The sequence below is a fragment of the Moschus berezovskii genome, chromosome 24 (genome assembly GCF_049115385.1).
Source record: "Moschus berezovskii isolate FMDL1 chromosome 24, NW_MosBer_1.0, whole genome shotgun sequence".
Lineage (NCBI taxonomy): Eukaryota > Metazoa > Chordata > Mammalia > Artiodactyla > Moschidae > Moschus > Moschus berezovskii.
The window spans coordinates 28564792-28585101 of NC_142483.1; the positions used below are offsets into that span (position 1 = coordinate 28564792).

At 42.3% G+C, this 20310-nt stretch overlaps 1 protein-coding gene across 6 annotated transcripts in view; it reads right to left on the reverse strand.

Annotated features, from left to right (window-relative positions):
* Positions 1 to 20310, reverse strand: part of FRMD4B (FERM domain containing 4B) — a 365056-nt gene that overhangs the window by 159216 nt on the left and 185530 nt on the right. Inside the window, exon 1 of one of the 6 annotated variants that reach the window (XM_055414296.2) lies at positions 7414 to 7688. The exons of the other annotated variants lie outside the window; for them this stretch is intronic. Coding sequence (XP_055270271.2) covers positions 7414 to 7437 — 24 coding nt within the window. The 5' untranslated portion in view covers positions 7438 to 7688. Of the gene's footprint in view, positions 1 to 7413; positions 7689 to 20310 lie in introns of those variants that run through there. 6 annotated transcript variants of the gene reach the window in all.

Consider the following 20310-nt stretch of genomic DNA (forward strand, 5'->3'; position numbering starts at 1 on the left):
GACTCCAACAATTAGCCAGTGGGACCCTGGACAATTCATTTAACCCCTGTAAATGGGTTATTTTTAATTTGAAAAATATGGACAGTAACAGTATCTACCTCATGGAGTTCAGGCTAAAACACAAGAATGGGTGGAAAGAACCCCACACAGCACCTGCCATTCTGTGTTAGGCATGAAGAATGATGGTGACTATTGGACCTGCCACAGGCGTGGTGTGACTACAGGGACCACTAAGAAAAATGTTTTGCAGGCCCCAGAAAAGGCAGAAAACATCTGGGTCTGGAAAACACATCAATGGGACAGATTGATGACACAGACAAAACATCCTCAAGCAGGATGCTTTGTATATACACAAGAAGGTAAACAGATCTGAAACAGTCTAGTCAGATCAGGAGAATGCCACTCCATGCTTTCATCTCACAGGAGTGGAAGGTTCCCAGGAGGGTCTTCTTGACCAAGGGGGTCTAGCTTCTGAGCTGACCTGATTCAATCAGAAGAAAGCTTCCATCACTCCTGCAGACCACCTAATCCTGCACTGCTTGCTCCCTGTCCACCTTCCCTGGTCTTGTACTCCTTTCCCCCTAAATCTCTGGCTCCAGCCACACTCGTCCTCTTCTAGTTCTCCCTATGTCTGATCTCATTCATACCTCAAAACATGAGGAGGTTTGGAAAGTGACTGGCTAAACCAATTTGTTCTTAAAAACACAGATTAAATATTAATTTCTCATTGAAGCCACTGTGTAATGGTTATAAGTAAAGACTCTGAAGTCAGCTCACCCAGGGTTCAAATCCTGACTTTGATGTTTTGCTAGGGGCACTACGTGGGCAAACGACCTCATCTCTGTGTTCTTCTGTTTCCTGATCTGAGTAATGGAAACAGTACTAGTGCCTTGCTATGAGGTTTGAATAAGCTGATGCACAAGGTGTCTGGAATAGCCGTGGGCTCCATAACTCTTACTATGAGTGTGTGTTGTATTCTTTCAGCTCTCTATACTTCTCTTTTGTAGCATTTCCCACAATTGTAATTAAAGAATGATGTACTTTGCTGTATAATATCTACCTCCAGGGACCCTATCTGTCTTCTTAATCACTGGACCCTGAGCTTATAGCTGGCACCGTGTAGAAGCAGCTGCTCAATAAATGTCTGTTGGATGAAAAAATGGAGTTGCTTATTCATTTTTTAAAAACTGAGAGCACAACGGAGGCTTCTTGTCGCACATAAAATATTTAAAAGCTATCACGAGTTGATGAGTAGCTTCTTTTAAAAAGAAGGAAAAAAGGATAATATAAAAGTAAGATTTGTGGTATGTTGGAACTCAGTACTCGTTTTAGAAAAGAGGGGTGCTTGCACTTCAGGTAAGCACCTGGGGATGTGCATGGTTACTACGAACAAGTTCCTAGCATTGCAACTCAAATATAGTACTCATGGTGTAATCTCTGCAGATTTTCAGATGAATCCCTAAAGCCAGGTGATTGCTCTAATGGTGGACAGAACAATTACTTACAAGTCCCACTCGAGTGACCTTACTCAACACAAGGCCAAGTACCAAGAGGGTGCCTGCCTCCTCCACACTCCGGTTGTTGGTAGAGGTACGACTCCTCTCAGAGATGTGGTATAAACAGCTGCAGAGCCTCCTCTGCAGGTGGAAGGACTTGCCCTTAGGTTCTAAATACCTTGTATGGAGTCCACGACAATTCCCAGACCACACACTTCTAGTGGGCTTGAATAAGGTTAAGTGCTAAAGAGTTCTCCAAAAAATCTCTTTTCTCGGGTATCACACACAGAGGCCAACTCATTCCTCACCATTTCTCTGAGAAACACATACATTTATCCCATTTCCCCAGATTGCTTCTTACAAGTCTATTAATGTGGGTAGAGGGGTTTGCAAACAACCCCCTCCAAAGCATAAGCAAAACCTGTGTGTGAGAATCTTTTCCAGGAAGAGTTTCTAGAACTTTTGTCAGATTTATATCTGGGTTCATGTCCTTAAAATGGTTTAGAACTAGGTCTTTTAAAATGATGAACATTTGACCTCAATCAGGCCCAAGACGCATGTTTGCAATGGACATATGGTAATGCATTACTTATTTGTGAAGCTATGCCCAGCAAAATCCAGACAGATGTCTGCAAGATCAAGTGATCTCGTGTGTCCAAGAGGACAGAAGGCTGATGGATATCCTGATGAGGACAAGAGGTGGGATAACGAGTAACTGATTCACACTTATGCTATCATGAACATTAAGGGCCCTGAAAAAAGTTATCCATCATTAGTTTGTACACTCAGTCTTCTGGTGATGTCTGCATATTTTCATGGCACCCTTGTCTTTATTCGCTGTACCTGAGATGCATGTTGTGTGCTAAGTCGCTTCAGTCGTGTCTGGCTCTGTGCGACCCTATGGACTGTAGCCCCACAGGTTCCTCTGTCCATGGTATTTCCCAGGCAATAATACTGGAGTGGGTTGCCATGCCCGTCTCGAGAGGATCTTCCCGACCCAGGGATTGAACCTGCGTCCCTGGCATCTCCTGCAATTGGCAGGTGAGTTCTTTACCACTAGTGCCACCTGGGAAGCCCTGTACTTGGGATAGGTGTATAATAATATTACCTAATAATAGCAACTGCCAGTTACTATATATGTCTTGACTGACAAAGGCCAGCTCTAATCCTCTCAACAACCTAGTAAGATAACTGTAATTATGTTTGTCACAACACCAGAGAGATTAATCGGTTCATAAGCGGTCATGCAGGATTCATGTGCTAAGACTCCTGCCACTTCCTCTTCCTGTTTCATGTGGATGCTGCTGCTGCTGCTGCTAAGTCACTTCAGTCGTGTCCGACTCTGTGTGACCCCATAGACGGAAGCTCACCAGGCTCCCCCGTCCCTGGGATTCTCCAGGCAAGAACACTGGAGTGGGTTGCCATTTCCTTCTCCAATGTGTGAAAGCGAAAAGTGAAAGTGAAGTCGCTCAGTCGTGTCATGTCCGACCCTTAGCGACCCCACAGATTGCAGCCTACCAGGCTCCTCCATCCATGGGATTTTCTAGGCAAGACTACTGGAGTGGCTTGCCATTGCCTTCTCCGTTCATGTGGATACACCCTACCAAAAACAGAACCTTTACCAGTGGACTCCTGAATGCTGTAGGGTGTCACTGTTTGCTCTAATTGACGTTTCAATTTCTACCTAAAAACACCTGTCAGTTGAATCTTTTGACCTCAAAATCATAATAATTAAATTCTACTACTCACAGCCATGTTATATCAATAGCTTTTCTACTCCCCAGGAGTGAGCAGTAAATGAACTAAAAGGCAAGCTTGGAAAACTTACCAAGAGTCCCTGAAGAATTCCAATTTGCACTCCCTCCACTGGTCGGGGCTTCATATAGTCACTGCATCCCATTCACCTTTGTAAGCCTGAGTCTGGCAGGCTGTTGGTGCAGGACACCACCAGAAAATAGGTGTTGACTTCTAAGGAATTTGGAATCCAAGGAGCAGTGTCAAATTTCAACACAAGAGATGTATCCATGACCCACAAGGTCCAGATTTCTTCCTGGATAACACCTCCACATATGATTTCAGTCTGCAGCCTGGGAAACTTCTCCATTTTCAACTGTGCTGTCCTTCCATCGCTCCTTCTCATGGACTGCCCCTGGCTCAACAGGCTTCTGAGTCATTATAGTCCATGCCCAGCATCTCTTTTTATGAAAAGGAAAATATCAGTGGAAAGAAAGGAAGAAGGGAGAGAAAAAGGAAAAGGAGAGGAAGAGAGGAATGAAGAGAGGGAGATGGTGGCCAGCAGAAAGGGAGAGACAGATGCAACTGGTCTGTAAGGAATCCAGGGGACCTCTGGTGATTCAGTGGCTAAGACTCCACACTCCAAATGCAGGGAGCCAGGGTTTGATCCCTAGTTGGAGAAGTAGGTCCCACATGACACAGCTAAGAGTTTAAATGCCGCTAAACATCCTGCATGCCATAATGAAGACTGAAAATCCCTCAGGTTGCAGCTAAGACCCGACACAACCAAATAAATAAATACAAAAAAAAAAGAATCTGTAGTTATTTCATAGAATTAAAGTTAGAGCATTTCGAAGCTGAAAAGAGGTCTTGGCACTAGACTAATGCCTTCACCCACGAATGTGGGTTCGGAGGACTGGACTGAATGGGAAAAAGTCAGCTCACCAAGACCTCAGAGCTCATCAGCCAGAGGGGGACCTAGACCTAGAATCCAGTACTCTCTCTCACAGCGCTCTTTAGATAAAGATTTCCTACTGTGGAAGGTCAGCTTTTGGACTAATCTCATTCCTGACTGCAAAACCTGAATATAAAACATGTCTAGTCAAGGATATGGTTTTTCCCGTGGTCATATGGATGTGAGAGTTGGACTGTGAAGAAAGCTGATCACCAAAGAATTGATGCTTTTGAACTGTGGTGCTGGAGAAGACTCTTGAGAGTCCCTTGGACTGCAAGGAGATCCAACCAGTCCATTCTAAAGGAGATCAATCCTGGGTGTTCATTGGAAGGACTGATGCTAAAGCTGAAACTCCAATACTTTGGCCACCTCATGCGATGAGTTGACTCACGGGAAAAGAGTCTGATGCTGGGAAGGATTGGGGGCGGGAGGAGACGGGGACGACAGAGAGTGAGATGGCTAGATGGCATCACCGACTCGATGGACATGAATTTGAGTGAACTCCGGGAGTTGGTGATGGACAGGGAGGCCTGGCGTGCTGTGATTCATGGGGTCGCAAAGAGTCGGACATGACTGAGCGACTGAACTGAACTGAACAGAAAGGGTGGGATACAGTAAAATCTTGAAACAACTCTGCTGACTTGTTCATCCTAACTTGCAAGGGTAGAAGAAAACCAAAAGAGGAAATAAACTTAGGACAGAAGTGAACATATACTTTACAGCACCACCTAAAAAGGCTTGTTTTAAGGGGGAAAAAAAGCATCTAAAATAAACAGAGAATGAGCCCAGCATCATCCTTCGCTCTTGCTGCTTTTATTGGAATGATAAACTGTTTGACTAACCTTGTCAGATTACACTAACATATATTACTGTATATTTTACCTGTACTCAGCTTTATCTTTCCAGTTTAGAAAAAGTTTTTCATTTAAAACTTTTCATAGTTTTCCAACATTAAGCAAGAGGAAGTCTTAACTGGAGTTTCATGGAATCCAGATCGGGGACAAACAAATGTGTCTCATTCTTGAGTTATGATCTTGAGACAGACATCTACTGAGCTAACTAATATATTCAGGCTCGGACTATATTTTCAAAGCAAAGAGAAAGTCTTTTAGTACGTTTTTATCTAGTACTGCAGTTTGTTATGACTAGTGACAAGACTGCTGTTTCTTTTCTTGGGGTCCTTCATGTACCTGCTCACTGGTTTCTGCCAGCAGTTGGAAGCAGCCCATAATAAGAAGCAGAGTCTCATTTGGGATGCAGCTCCCACCTCTCTATTCCAAGAGAGAAATGAGTTCATGAGAAGAAACTCAAACTGCATGAAATGCAGAGATACTGGAAGTCAGACAAAGCAACCAGCTGGTCCTAGAAACAGCACTGTGGTGGACACAATATAGAATCAGGGCTCTGGAGAGAGGGCCTCTGGGACGGTGTCCTGCTCCTAATGCAACAGGAGATCTTAGGAACATTCCTCCAGTACTCTGGATTTCCAACTACTCAGTAAGAGCATGAGGGCACTGGACAAAGTGACTTCCAAGGTTTCTTCCAGCTCAAATAGTCCACAGCGTGAATACATTTAACAATCCTACTCAACTAGAGGTATTTGTCCACCGCCCATCTCCCACCTTCCCACTGTTGAGCACGCTCTCCACGGCGAGGGTGTACTGGGGGGTGGGGTACTTGACCGTAATAACATCCATTCCAAGAGTCATCAGTACAGTTTTCTGTGTACTCCAAATGAATGACCAAATAAATGGTGCACTGGAACACACAGAATGTGCCCTGGAGTGGAATTTGGTGTTTCTGGGACTGTTTTAGTTTCTCTGCTAAATGTAGTTCCTGATTCCTGAAAGGGCTGCATGACAAGATGGTCTTACTTCTAGGCAGGTTTTATGTCCTGATTCTTAAAAGCAGGATCACCTCACATGAGTCTATGTCACCATAATAGAATCCAGGCAATAGGACTGCATTTTGGATGTGATTACATTCCTTTCTACTCCTTCAGATCATTAAATAGTTCTAGATAGGACTGATTTAGAGACAGCTGATTGATTTCTAAGGCCACACTATTGTGCTGGATTATGACAAGGGGGTAAAGATCCCAGCCCCTATTGTGGTAGATTTATTTCCTTGACGTTTCTCTCTCTACCCAATCCTACCCACTTCCTCCACAGACTTCCTCTTATACCCAAGAGCTTTGCAGTCTCCTGGATGAGACAATTTCCTTTGTTTTCTGAAGTCTACCCAGATTTTCCTCCCCTCCTCCACTTCCAACTTCTACCCATGAGGGAAAAAAAAATGGATGCACAGAATTGGATTTGATGAGCTTACCATAGCCACAGTCCACAGGAGGAAAGAAAAAAAAAAAAGGCTTCCCTTTAATTAGGATGTAGGACTTCCTTTGACAAATCATAAAAGTTTTATGAATTAATTGACAGCCATCCCCAAAAATGGCATTGCTGAGGTCTCTACCTTGAACTGCTGAATTCTGATTGCATGAAGTCTTCATAAACTAGACTGAGGGATGGAATTCCATTTTCCTGCTTCTGTTTTGAGGCAAGACAGGGATGGACGATAAAAGGTCCTTTTAGAAAAGCTACTAATGAGTTCTAGTCCCCCACAGGATCTTTCCTGCCAAATGCTCACAGAAATAGAGATGGCTCCCAACACACTGTGTTGAGGAGATGATTAACAACAGCAAATCTCAAAGCATTTCCACACTGCTTACTGACACCGTTCCTGCCCTTGCTCTGTCCTTTCCACATCCATATAACAGCTCAACTCTTTACAATTGAAAAAAAAAAAGAGAATGGTTTTGGGGTGGGGTTGTGGGGAGCAGTGAGGTGGAATTATACACTTCAACAATTACTGAAGTTCTGAAATTGAAAACAAGAAATCAGCTTCTTAGGACCTTTAAGGGAACAGAAATAACGTTCAACACAATGACAGGAAAACCCTCCAAAAGACGAGTGTTAAGGACGATCTTCACAGCGCTATCACACTGGAGCAGATCCAGGTCTTTGGGGGAAGGAATAACTCTCTGAAAACAGTGAAGACAAACATTTCTTGGAGTTTCCTTTTCTGAAAGTCGGGTTCTGAAATATTAGCACTTAATTCACCCCCTTAAAATATTAAAATCTGCCCTTGATTCTCTAAGAAATGCCAGAAAGAGCTCAAGAAGCACCATTATGCTGTCTGCAGTCAAAAGATTAGAAGAGAAATTATTCTTACCTCCGAACCATGATCTCGGCTCATTTAAAGGGACTGGAGAGAACGGGCAGGACAAAGGACACATGTATTAAGCACTTGTGTGTGTGTTTTCTCCAAATACAAGCTGGTGGAAATAGGGACCTAAAAACCCCGACGCCTTCCGCTGCCATATAATCGCAAGGAAATGACCTTACCGTTTGTTGCTTTGATTAGAAACAAAAGCCTTTCAACATGAGTCAGGAGAGCAATGGGAGAAAAAAAAACAAACCAACAACCCAAAACTTCTGCTATTTTTTTTTTTTTGGCCACCTAAAGCTTTTCTTCATAACACATGTAAAACACATGATGAAATGTTGTTTATTGGTCATGCATCATTTGCATTGGATAATTATTCAGAGATTGGCTATGCCATCTAAGAATCCAAACTTCAGTTTTGGCTCTTCAGTCTGTACACATTTTGAACAAGCAGGGAATTTAATGAACACAAACAGAAATAACACTGAGCTCAGCTGTGCTACTCACAGCCATTCTACACCATTCCCGTTTACACTCAAGAGGAAACTCCAAATTCCATGGGATAACATTAGAATTGGCATCAGTGATGTTAGTCACAAACAGAAAATCTTGAGAGAATGATCTTGGTCGTGAAAAAGGATTTATTTCATCTTTTGCACTTCAAAATCATTACTAATGAACTCAATGGACAGGGAATAATCAAAATCCATTATACTTCAAAGTCAAGTAGAAAGAAAAATATATAAAATTCAGGAAAAAACAAAACAAAAACAAAAACCCACTTTTAAATTTTAGAATGGCTAAGAGGCTGTGATGTGGTACCCTGTTTTTCCCACCTGAAAAAAGACTCTTCTGAACTTTTGTGCTAGTGTGTGGTGTAGCTAAGAAAACATGTATTCTAGAGCCAGACGAGCCTGGCATTTTGTAGCCATATGTCCTTGGGTAAGTTATTTGACCTCTCTGAGAATCTGTTTCCTTCTTAGTAAAATGGTGATAAAAAGCTCTATGTCATTAAGGGTGTTGGAGGAATTAAATGAGATTGGACATACAAAACACAAGGAATTTGACTGGCAGATAGACATACACCATGTATTTAAATAAAAGGAGAGGTGCCCTCTCTCCTATCAAAATCCCTGTCCCTCAGAAATGAGACAGTGGCTTTAACAAGTTCTTTCAAAGACTCCAATTCCTTTGAACTACAGTGTACTGTTGGGGGGAGACACAATACCTTGAAACAACCTAATTCAATATCAAGTTTGGATACTTATAAAGATCATTTGGTGAAATCAGTAGCAAAGGAGTTACTGCCAATTCAATAATAATTATAGGCATGTGACCTTACAATCGGAAGGGCTGAATGCTAGAGCAACCAAGTTACTTAACACTACTTGGCCATGCAGTAGGTGGTTATGCTGGAAGACCATGCATATACAACTCTAGGATGAATGAAAAAGGAGGAAAAAAACTCATGCAATAATACTCCCAGTGAAGTAACATACACAGAGACTGAAAAAGTGCTGTACTATTTACAATAGCCAAGACATGGAAGAAGAACTAAAGAGCTTCTTGATAAAAGTGAAAGAGGAGAGTGAAAAAGTTAGCTTAAAACTCAACATTCAGAAAAATAAGATCATGGCATCTGGTCCCATCACTTCATGGGAAATAGATGGGGAATCAGTGGAAACAGTGACAGACTTTATTTTTTGGGACTCTAAAATCACTGCAGATGGTGACTGCAGCCATGAAATTAAAAGACGCTTGCTCCTTTGAAGAAAAGTTATGATCAACCTAGACAACTTATTAAAAAATGGAGACATTACTTTGCCAACAAAGGTCTGTCTAGTCAAAGCTATGGTTTTTCCAGTAGTCATGTATGGATGTGAGCATTGGACTATAAAAAAGCTGAGAGCCAAAGAATTGATGCTTTTGAACTGTGATGTTGGAGAAGACTCTTGAGAGTCCCTTGGACTGCAAGGAGATCCAACCAGTCCATCCTAAAGGAGGATCAGTCCTGAATATTCATTGGAAGGACTGATGCTGAAGCTGAAACTCCAATACTTTGGCCACCTGATGCGAAGAACTGACTCATTTGAAAAGACCCTGATGCTGGGAGAGACTGAAGGCAGGAGGAGAAGGGGACGACAGAGGATGAGATGGCTGGATGGCATCACCAACTCAATGGACATGAGTGAGTAAACTCCAGGAGTTGGTGATGGACAGGGAGGCCTGGCATGTTGTGGTCCATGGGGTCGCAAAGAGTTGGACATGACTGAGCGACTGAACTTAACTGAACTGAATTGAAGACATGGAAACAACCTAAACATTCATCGACAGATGAATGGATAAAGATGTTATACTTGTATGAAATGGACTATCACTCAGCTATAAAAAAGAATGAATAATGCCATCTGCAGCTCCATGGGTGGATCTAGAGATGATCACACTGACCAAAATAAGTCAGAGAGAGATAGAGACAAGTATCATATGATATTACTTACATGTCTAACTTAAAATATGACACAAATGGACTTATCTATGAAACAGAAACAGTCTTGTGGTTGCCAAGGAGGGAGAATTGGAAAAGATGGATTAGGAGTTTGGGATTAGCAGAAGCAAACTATTATATACACAATGGATAAGCAACCCAAGGTCCTATTGTATAACGTGGAGAACTATATTCACTATCCTGTAATAAATCATAATGGAAACGAATATGAAAAAATATATGTATAACTGAATATCTTTGCTATACACCCAGAAACTAACACAATACTGTAAATCAACTATACTTCAATTATAAAAAAAACGAAAGAAAAAGTTCTGTAGCTCAAATGACTTGGGCAGAAGCTAAGATGCTGTGCTTGGGTAAGCTAGAAGGATGATTCAGTCAGGGGCTTCCATTTCGGGGCCAACACACAGCACACAGATGTATGTGGAGAGACTGAAGAAAATTACTTCATAAAGAGGGAAAGTGCAAGATAGCAATCACCCAAATGATTAATCCACAGGACAAATAATCTTAAGTATTAAAAGAAAATACTGGACTATTTAATCTACATTCCTAAATTTTTATATCTTCAAGTAGGGTAAGGCACTTCCCAAGTGGCTCAGTAATAAAGAATTTGCTTGGCAGTGCAGGAGACACGAGTTTGATCCTTGGTTGAGAAGATCCCCTGGAGTAGGCAATGGCAACCTACTCCAGTATTCTTGCCTAGAGAATCCCATGGACAGAGGAGCCTGATGGGCTACAGTCCATAGGGTCACAAAGAGTCAGACATGACTGAGCAGTCGTATAGACACACAAAGTTGGATAAAACACTTGTCTTGAATGTTCTTAGTGGGAACATGGGGAGTGACTATATTTGGGGGAACCTTCTATCTGGGGACATATAGCAGCAACAGCTCAATAAATGGTGACTTTTCTCCTTGAGTTGGAAAGTCTACTGAGAGAACTAGTGTGACATTTCCAAAGATAAGGAAAGAATTTTTCACTGTTGAAGGACAATCAGAATTTTGATAAACAGTTTCATAATCAAGACAATGCTGCTGCTGCTGCTAAGTCACGTCAGTCATGTCCGACTCTGTGTGACCCCATAGATGGAAGCCCACCAGGCTCCCCCGTCCCTGGGATTCTCCAGGCAAGAACACTGGAGTGGGTTGCCATTTCCTTCTCCAATGTGTGAAAGTGAAAAGTGAAAGTGAAGTTGCTCAGTCATGTCCGACCCTTAGTGACCCCACAGACTGCAGCCTACCAGGCTCCTCCATCCATGGGATTTTCCAGGCAAGAGTACTGGAGTGGCTTGCCATTGCCTTCTCCGAATCAAGACAATAGAATGGGCTAAATCCAGGAGGCTAAAGCTGACCTGAAGGACCAGATAAAGTGACAGACCAAATACAGGTTGGGGCAAGGTGAGGTTATGGCCACGGGAGCACACATGAAGACTTAAAACCAGGATACGATCACAGTAAGTGTGTTGTTTTCAACCATCTTAACTGTTTCACCTTTTCTAACTGCGATTCCTGCTTTTCCATGAGGGCATCATCCAAATGATTAGGGTGAAACCTCACGTCCCCATATCAAAGGATAATAAACATGTGAGTCAGGAATTGCTGTTTAGTTACTAAGTCATGTCCAACTCTTTTTTGCGACCCCCTGGACTGTAGTCTGCCAGGTTCCTCTGTCCATAGGATTTCTCAGGCAAGAATACAGGAGTGGGTTGCTATTTCCTTCTCCAGGGGATCTTCCTGATCCAGTGATCGAACTCACATCTTTTACACTGGCAGATGGATTCTTTACCACTGAGTCACCAGGGAAGCCCAGATTCAGGAATAGCAATAAAAATACCAGTCTCCTATATTCCCAGTTAAAGGGAACAGGGAAGAAGTGTGTCTGTCTTTGTTCTGGAGTTAAAAAGCTGCTGGGATGAGACCTGGAGAACCAGAGTACTTCAGGCCAGAGAGAAGAGCTGGAGATAAACAGAATCCAAAGACTGTCTGAATCACTATAATTTCTACTTTTACTTCAGCGAGTTTAAAATTTTTTTAATTGTTTTGCAAACAAAAAGGTTCTATCTAATACAGTAGTTCACAAGAGACAGGACATGGAATCAAATACCCTTCGTCAGCTGACCAACACTGTTTAATAAGATGAGTGATTATCAACACGGAACTGGGGAGCTGGGTGGGGCCCCAGGTACAAAGGCACTGGGAGGCTGAGGTACCAGGGATTCCATCTTGGGGAAAGGACAGTTGCTGCAGCACTGGTATCAGATAGGAGCTCTGTGGTCCCTGCGTTAGACAGGACTCTGTCGTTCAGAATTCGCATAGAAAGGTCCACACTGGAATAGTGGCAACTCTCACTCTACACCCAACCTGAAACCCCTGCTCTTCCACACGGCTCCTCTCTGGCAGTCAGCCCCGGGCCAGGGCTTAATGTGGGATCCAAATGCAGACTCAGGGAGCTCTGCTGAGTCCCACTGAAAATGAAATTAAATTAAAAAAAAAAACACAGAAATTAACACAGCATTGTAAATCAACTACACTTCAGTGAAATAAATTTTAGAAAAGAAAATGAAATTATACCCCCAGAGTAAGTCCAAATGAAATATAGGCATAAGTGAAATTATGCCTATAAAATGCAAACTGTGACACAATTGGATGATCACTAACTGGTGAGCTTGGACAAGAGTATTGGTGACTTTGTGGAGCTTTCACTATCTCTGGAAGTGGGACAAGGGAAATAGGTTCATCATTTTAGGGGAAAAAAATGTCAAAGTATAGACCCGATTTTTAAAGAAATACAGTCTTAGGAATCCTTACCAGAAGCTTTGCACTTTCACAAAACTATCACTTTCATCACAGAACACATCATACACCAAATGAATGCCAGACACACCATAAAATCCCAACACGGGCAAAGTGCTGCAGTTTTCTAAAACTCTGATGGCAAGCACAGCTCTGAACCACTCATCATAAAATAAAAGGACAAACTTAATTTCAGACTGGCTCATCTCCTCCTGAATATAGAGAGGCTTGCATTAAAGAAAAGAATATTTCCTTCATAACTCCTCAACCTTCTCTAATTCTGCCTTGAGAACTGATCCAGTTCCTATCAAATATTCATGGAACACTATGTACGTGCAGAAGCCCTGCCAGGGAAATCCAAGATGAAAACACTACGGTCCTGACCCTCGGGGGATTTACAGCCCAGACTCAGTGTTTCTCAAGGCGAGCCGCGTGACCATCTCATTTCTCACCTCACAGTCAACCCTGCAGTTGAGGATTCTTGCATCCCCTTCACACACAGGCTAGGTCTGGTTTTCCATCATATATCAATCTGGATACCAGTGTTCCTTAGGTTCCTGATGGTTTTCCTTAGATCTGCATTCATTCCAATAACTATTTGCGGGGGGGGGGGTGTTGCTTAATAATAATGGTTGTAATATCTGCAAAGAGGGCACCGCACTTGGCTTAATGCTCTGCGGTCTTGTAATTTTTAATACCTTTTGAACACCGGGGCTCACATTTTTCCATCTGCACTGGCTCCTACCAATTATGTAGCTAGTTTTGCTGGGTATTGGGCCAGGTGGTGAGGACACAGTGATGGTGGGGGAGATGTCCAGAGAGGGGCAAGAAATTTAAAAAATAATAAATAAGGTTAATTTCAGGTGAGGGTTAAGACCTATGAAAGAAACTAAAGCAGGAGGATGCAATGAAGAGTCATGGAGGGATGGAAGATGAAGAAGGAGCCCTCCAGGGGAGGGGCTTCTCTGGTGGCTCAGCAGCAAAGAATCTGCTTGCCAATGCAGGAGACACTGTGTTCGATCCCTGATCCGGGAGGGTTCCCCAATCCGCAGAGCAACTAGTCCATGCGCCACAACTATGGAAGCTGGCAGGCTCTAGAGCCCGAGCTCTGCAACAAGAGAGGCCACCCCAGTGAGAAGCCCGGGCACTGCAACTAGTAAGTAGTGCTCACTTTTGCCGCAACTGGAGAAAAGCCTGCAGGGCAACAGAGTCCACCCCTTCTTCCGCCCCCCCACCCCCCGCAAAAAAAAAAACACCTGAGGTAAATAAGAAAAAACTTAAGCAGAAACTTTCTTGAACAAGTATCTTTTCGAGTCAAATGAACAGTTTTTTCATCTGAAAGAGATAGCACCAAGTCGTGTCCGACTCTTGAGATCCCAAGAACTGCAGCCCGCCAGGCTCACCTGTCCATGGGATTCTCCAGGCAAGAATACTGGAGTGAGTTGCCATTTCCTTCTCCAGGGATCTTCCCAACCCAGGGATCGAACCCCGGGTCTCCCACATTGCAGGCAAATGCTTTACCGACTGAGCTATGCAGGAAGCCTGGAAACATCCCAGTTAAGCTGCCTTGATCTTTAGGTTACTGTGTGTTGCTGCTGTTGCTGCTGCTGCTGCTGCTAAGTCACTTCAGTCGTGTCCGACTCTGTGTGACCCCATAGACGGCAGCCCACCAGGCTCCCCCGTCCCTGGGATTCTCCAGGCAAGAACACTGGAGTGGGTTGCCATTTCCTTCTCCAATGTGTGAAAGTGAAAAGTGAAAGTGAAGTCGCTCAGTCGTGTCCGACCCTTAGCGACCCCATGGACTGCAGCTTACCAGGCTCCTCCATCCATGGGATTTTCTAGACAAGAGTACTGGAGTGGCTTGCCATTGCCTTCTCCATACTGTGTGTTACTGCATATGAAATTTATTTTCAGTGTAGTATGTTAGGGTCTGGCTGAATGGGGTTGGGCTACAAGGAAAGGAAGGCAGACATCTCTTCATATCCTCTTGTATCAGCTCTTCCTATTCCCCACCCCAGTAAACAAAACATTTATAAGAAAAAAAAAATAATGAGTCAGCCAGAGGAGTTCCCTGGTGGTCTAGTGGTTAGGATCTGCTGCTATTCACTCCTGTGGCCTGGGTTCAATCCCCAGTTGTAGCAAAAAAAGAAAAAGGAAAACCAAAAAAAAAAAGGAGCCAGTCATGTGCATATTTGGGGGCTGTTCAGGACCACTTCTGCCTTCTGTGGGGCATATGGAAATTGCTCAACTCATACTGTGAATGAATAGGACTTCTGTTCAAAAAGGAAGAGCAGCAAATGCAGAAAACAAATTCATAATTTACTAGAACTGGGACAGCACTGCTGACTGATAAGGAACATTTGAAGTTTATTTAAGGTCTCCCTCAGGATCACATGTTCCAGCAGTTGGAGGGGGCACACCATGTCCAGGAAAAACAACCCCGATGGAAAAGTCCATTACTCACATTCCCCTCCAGGCAGCAAAAGAGGGAAGTTTCTTGTTCTAGGCGGCTTCTCTTGATTTCTTAACCAAAAATAGAAAAACAGAGGTGAAAGAGTAAGGGAGAAAGGCAGGCCTTACGGGGGATTCCTTTTCTGTTTCACAAGATGAGAGCCCCATGACTTTTGACTTGGTTTTACCACAAGGCACTTGCCATTTTTCAGGCGATGGACACCGTAAAATCTAATCTCACTCTTGTATTTGGAAAAATAAACAGAAAAAGCCCGTCAAAAATGCTCCACCATTCATTGAAAAGTACATATATTCATTGGTTTATTTTCTGAGCTTAAATGTTCCATGCAGTAAACTCATAGTCAACAGCCCACATTTATTCAGTGTCGACTGGTGCCAAGTATTACGCCCCGTGCTTTACACAGATTCTTCTTTTATCCTGACAGCGACCCTAGGAAGTGGGTACGTGTTCATCTCTATTTTACAGCTGAGAGACAGAGGCTCAAAAGATCTGGTAAGAGAAGTCCTCACAACTGGGTGCAGTAGAACAGGATTCAAACCCAGAGATCTCCGTCTTAAACACAGCCTCCTCATTCCGCTCTTGCAGACAGGGAGAAACACGTCCAGGGGTTACCATTCAGGCATGCTGTTAGATTTCCTTCCTGCATTTCTGCAGATTTTGGGTTTTTGTTTCGTTTCCCCCTCTTTTCTCCCGCTTTGTGTTCCTTTGAAATCGAAACAGAACTTTTTATGGTGGAAAATTTCAAGTTCTTACAAAAAGTGACAGATGGGTATAATGAACCTCCGTGTATCCATCAACCAGTTTTAACAGTTATAACACATGGCTAATCTTGTTTCATTAATATTCTCACCCACTTTCTGTCCTTTTGTATGTATTACTCTGGAGTAAATCTAAGATGGTCAAAAAATTTTATCTGTAAATATTCCAATATAAAAGCTAAGGATATTTAAAAAATATATAAAACTTCAATTACCCCAAAATGCCCAATATTAACTAATAATCATCAAATATCCAGTTAGTGTTCAAATTTCCACTTTTCTTACGAAGGCATTTTTTTCCAAGTTTGTTTGAATCAAGATCCAAAAATGTTTACATATGCATTTTGTTGTTATTTCTCTTAGGTCTCTGTTAATCTAGACGTTTCTCTCCCATTCATCTTTCCCTCTTTTTGTCTCTTCTCTGTCTCTCTCTCATTACAATTTATTTGTTGAAGAAACTGGGCTGTTTATTCTGCCAGTTCTCCTACCATCTGAGTTCTGTTGATTATATCTCTCTGGTGTCATTTAACATGGTCTTTTGTTCACTGCATTTCCTGTAGGTTGGCTGAGTCTGAAGGCTTGGTCAGATACCAGTCAGGTCTCTTTTTGTCAAGATGGTTTCACTGGTCACCAATCTGTGGTTTCTCATTTGGGCTATCTCTTCTTGTGATGTTAGCTCAATAGTTAGATCATTTAATTGACGAAGGGTTTCAATATGATGACTTTCCAATTCTATCACGCTTTACTTTGAGCTAGACTATTTCCCAAGTGAGAAATTTCCTCTCATCCACGAATGGGTTACTAAGTGGTACAATTCATAAAGCAGAGATAGCAAATGCTCAATTCTTCACCTTTATTTCCCCATTTTCAAAATAGTAAGTTGGCACTTCTAATGATAGTCAAATTGATTTTTTGTTTAAGTATTCATAAACACATGTATTCAGATATATTATATGTGCTATAATAAAATTTAAGTTGTTGTCTTTGTCAATGTTCAAACTGTCCCGTATTGGCCACTGGGAGACAATTCCTCTTCAAGTCAACTCCTGTATCCTTCAGACATGACTCCTAGTTTTTGATATTTTTCTTGCTATTTTTCTTTTCAGGATGAAAAGATGCTTATCTTGTACATTTACTTTCCAAGACCTGTGCAGCATCTGCTATCATTTTAAAACAGAGCTATAAATATCAAAATATACATCCTCTAGGTATTACAATTTGATCAAGTTTGACAAATGTATACATCTATATTGTCCACACCCCTACTGAGATAAAGAACTTTGCAGAATATTCTCCCAACTGCCTCTGCCCAATCTTTCCCCATCTCTTAGAAACAACCACTGTTCAGATTTCTATTACCATCCGTTCCGTTCCGTTCTGTCGCTCAGTCGTGTCCGACCCTCTGCGACCCCGTGGACTGTAGCCTACCAGGCTTCTCCGTCCATGGGATTCTCCAGGCAAGAATACTGGAGTGGGTTACCATTTCCTTCTCCAGGGGATCTTCCCAACCCAGGGATTGAACCCGGGTCTCCCGCATTGGAGGCAGACGCTTTAACCTCTGAGCCACCAGGGATTAGCTATTCCTGTTCTAGGACATTTTATGAATTGAATTAGAAAGTATGTATTCTTTGATGAATATTCCTTCACTGATCAAAATGTTTTCAAAATTCATTCATGCTGTTGGACATATTTGCAGTTAATTCATTTTTTATTACTGAGTAGGTATTCTGTTGCATACATATACAACAGTTTATTTACTATCCTGTTAATGGAAACCTGAGCTGTTTCTAGTTTGGGGGTATTATAAAGAAATAGGCTATGAACATTCATTTGCAAGTCTTGTGTGTGTGTCTGTGTGTTTGTATGTGAGTATGTATATAAATTTTTATTTCTCTTGATTAAATGCTTAGAAGTGGCACTAACAGATCATGGGATGGATGCATGTTTAATTTTTCAAGAAACTGTCAATTTCCCAAAGTGCTAAGTGTCAGTCGCTCAGTCGTGTCCAACTATCTGCGAACCCATGGACTGTAGGCCACAGGCTCCTCTGTCCATGGGGATTCTCCAGGCAAGAATACTGAAGTGGGTTGCCATGCTCTCCTCCAGGGGATCTTCCAAACCCAGGGATCGAACCCAGGTCTCCTGCATTGCAGGTGGATTCTTTACTGTCTGAGCCACCAGGGAAGCCCAATTTCCCAAAAGGCCACACCATTTTACACGTCCATCAGTAATGTATGAGAGGTCTTTGCCAACACTTGGTATAACAGACCTTCTTAATTTAGCCACTTTAGTGACTGTGTAGTCATAGAAGCACCTGTGTTTAAGTGACTTTTTTTTTTACATGTGCATAGGTTTGGATGATCATGTGTGCTGTGTGTGTGAGCTCGCGTACTTAGTTGTGTCCAATTCTTTGTAACCCTATGGACTGTAGCCCACGAGGCTCCTCTGTCCATGGGATACCTCAGGCAAGAATATGAAGTGGGTTGCCATTCCTTTCTGCAGGGAATCTTCCTGACCCAGGGATGGAACCCATGTCTCCTGATTGGCAGGCAGATTCTTAACCACTAGTGCCACCTGATGATAACTGCAAACTAATACTAGCAAACCCTTACATAAAACACACACACAAAATGCTGTCCTAGATTTTGTAAAGATATACACAATAACATCTTTGAGGTAGGAACTAGTATTATCTTTATTTTACAGATGATGAGAAAAATGAAGCACAGAGGTTAAGTAACTTACATGAGGTCATAGAGCAGGAAGTAGCAGATGCAGGATCTGAACCTAGACAGTTTGGCTCCAGGGCCAGGTCTCTGACCTATAATGCCGTTCTGCCTCCTGCAATTGTTAAAATTGCAAAAATCTCTTTCCTTTCTCTAAAGTTTTGCTGAGATGCTGGCAAATATTTCTGGTTAACACTACTATCATATTAATGAAAAAAGTCTTGTGATTTTTAATGTAAAGCACTTTTTAAAAAGTGTTCTATTTTTATCTAACTTACTCTGAATTTAAACATTTTCCTTCTACCAGTACAACTTCAGCTATTCCATTCTTTCCTCAGAAGTTTCTTTTCTTGAGCACCATTTTGGTTGGACAACCCTTCTATAAGTCGTGATCCTCAAGTCCTGAGCAGATCTTATATCAGAATCCTTTTTGTAGTAAGCCACAAACAAAGTGAAGAGGAACTAAAGAGCCTCTAGATGAGAGTGAAAGAGGAGAGTGAAAAAGCTGGCTTACAGCTCAATATTAAAATAAACTAAGATCATGGCATCTGGTCCCATCACATCATAGCAAATAGATGGGAAAAAAGTGGAAACAATGACAGACTTTATTTTGGGGGGCTCCAAAATCACTGCTGATGGTGGCTACAACCATAAAATTAAAAGACACTTGCTCTTTGGAAGAAAAGCTATGACAAACTCAGACAGCATATTAAAAGGCAGAGACATTACTTTGCTGACAAAGGTCCATCTAGTCAAAACTATTTTTTTCCAGTAGTCATGTACAGATGTGAGTGCCTTCTTTGATCCTTTCAGACTGTGATGCTGAAGAAGACTCCTGAGAGTCCCTTGGACAGCAAGAAGATCAAACCAGTCAATCCTAAAGGAAACCAACCCTGAATATTCATTGGAAGGACTGATGATGAAAGCACCAATACTTTGGCCACCTGACTGGAAGAGTCAACTCATTGGAAGAGACCCTGATGCTGGGAAAGATTGAGGGCAGGAGGAGAACGGGGTGACAGAGGATGAGATGGTTGGATGGCATCACTGACTCAATGAACATAAGTTTGAGCAAACTCCAAAATAGCGAAGGACAGTGGAGCCTGGCATGCTGCAGTCTATGGGGTCGAAAAGAGTCAGACATGACTTAGCAACTGAAGAACAACAAACAAACAAAATAAAAGTAAAAACAACTTCAATGTTATGAATCGATTATCCTACTATCTAAAGGGAAGGTAGCTCCAAGGGCGGTGAGGTCCACAGAATAGCACTGCCATCAAAGTCCCAAGTTCCTTCCACTTTCCCACTCAACATGTTCTCTTGAAACTAACATTTTCTCATGGTTGCACATAGTTGTCACTCTTCCAGGTATCACATCCTTACTCCAAAAGTAGGACTATCTCTTTCTCTATGTCTCTTTTTAGGAGCAAAAAGAGCTTTTCAAGAAATGCATCAATGCCTGACACACTATTGGCCACACCTAGGTCATATGCTTACCCTAAACCAATCATGAGCAAGAGGAATAAGGTCATCATGATTAGCTTTGACCACAGCCTCACAACCTGTGTGTGGATGTAACAGGCGAAAGGGTATCCTGAGCTATTGGTCTGCTCAGCCCTCAAGGCAGCCTAAGATCCAGCGG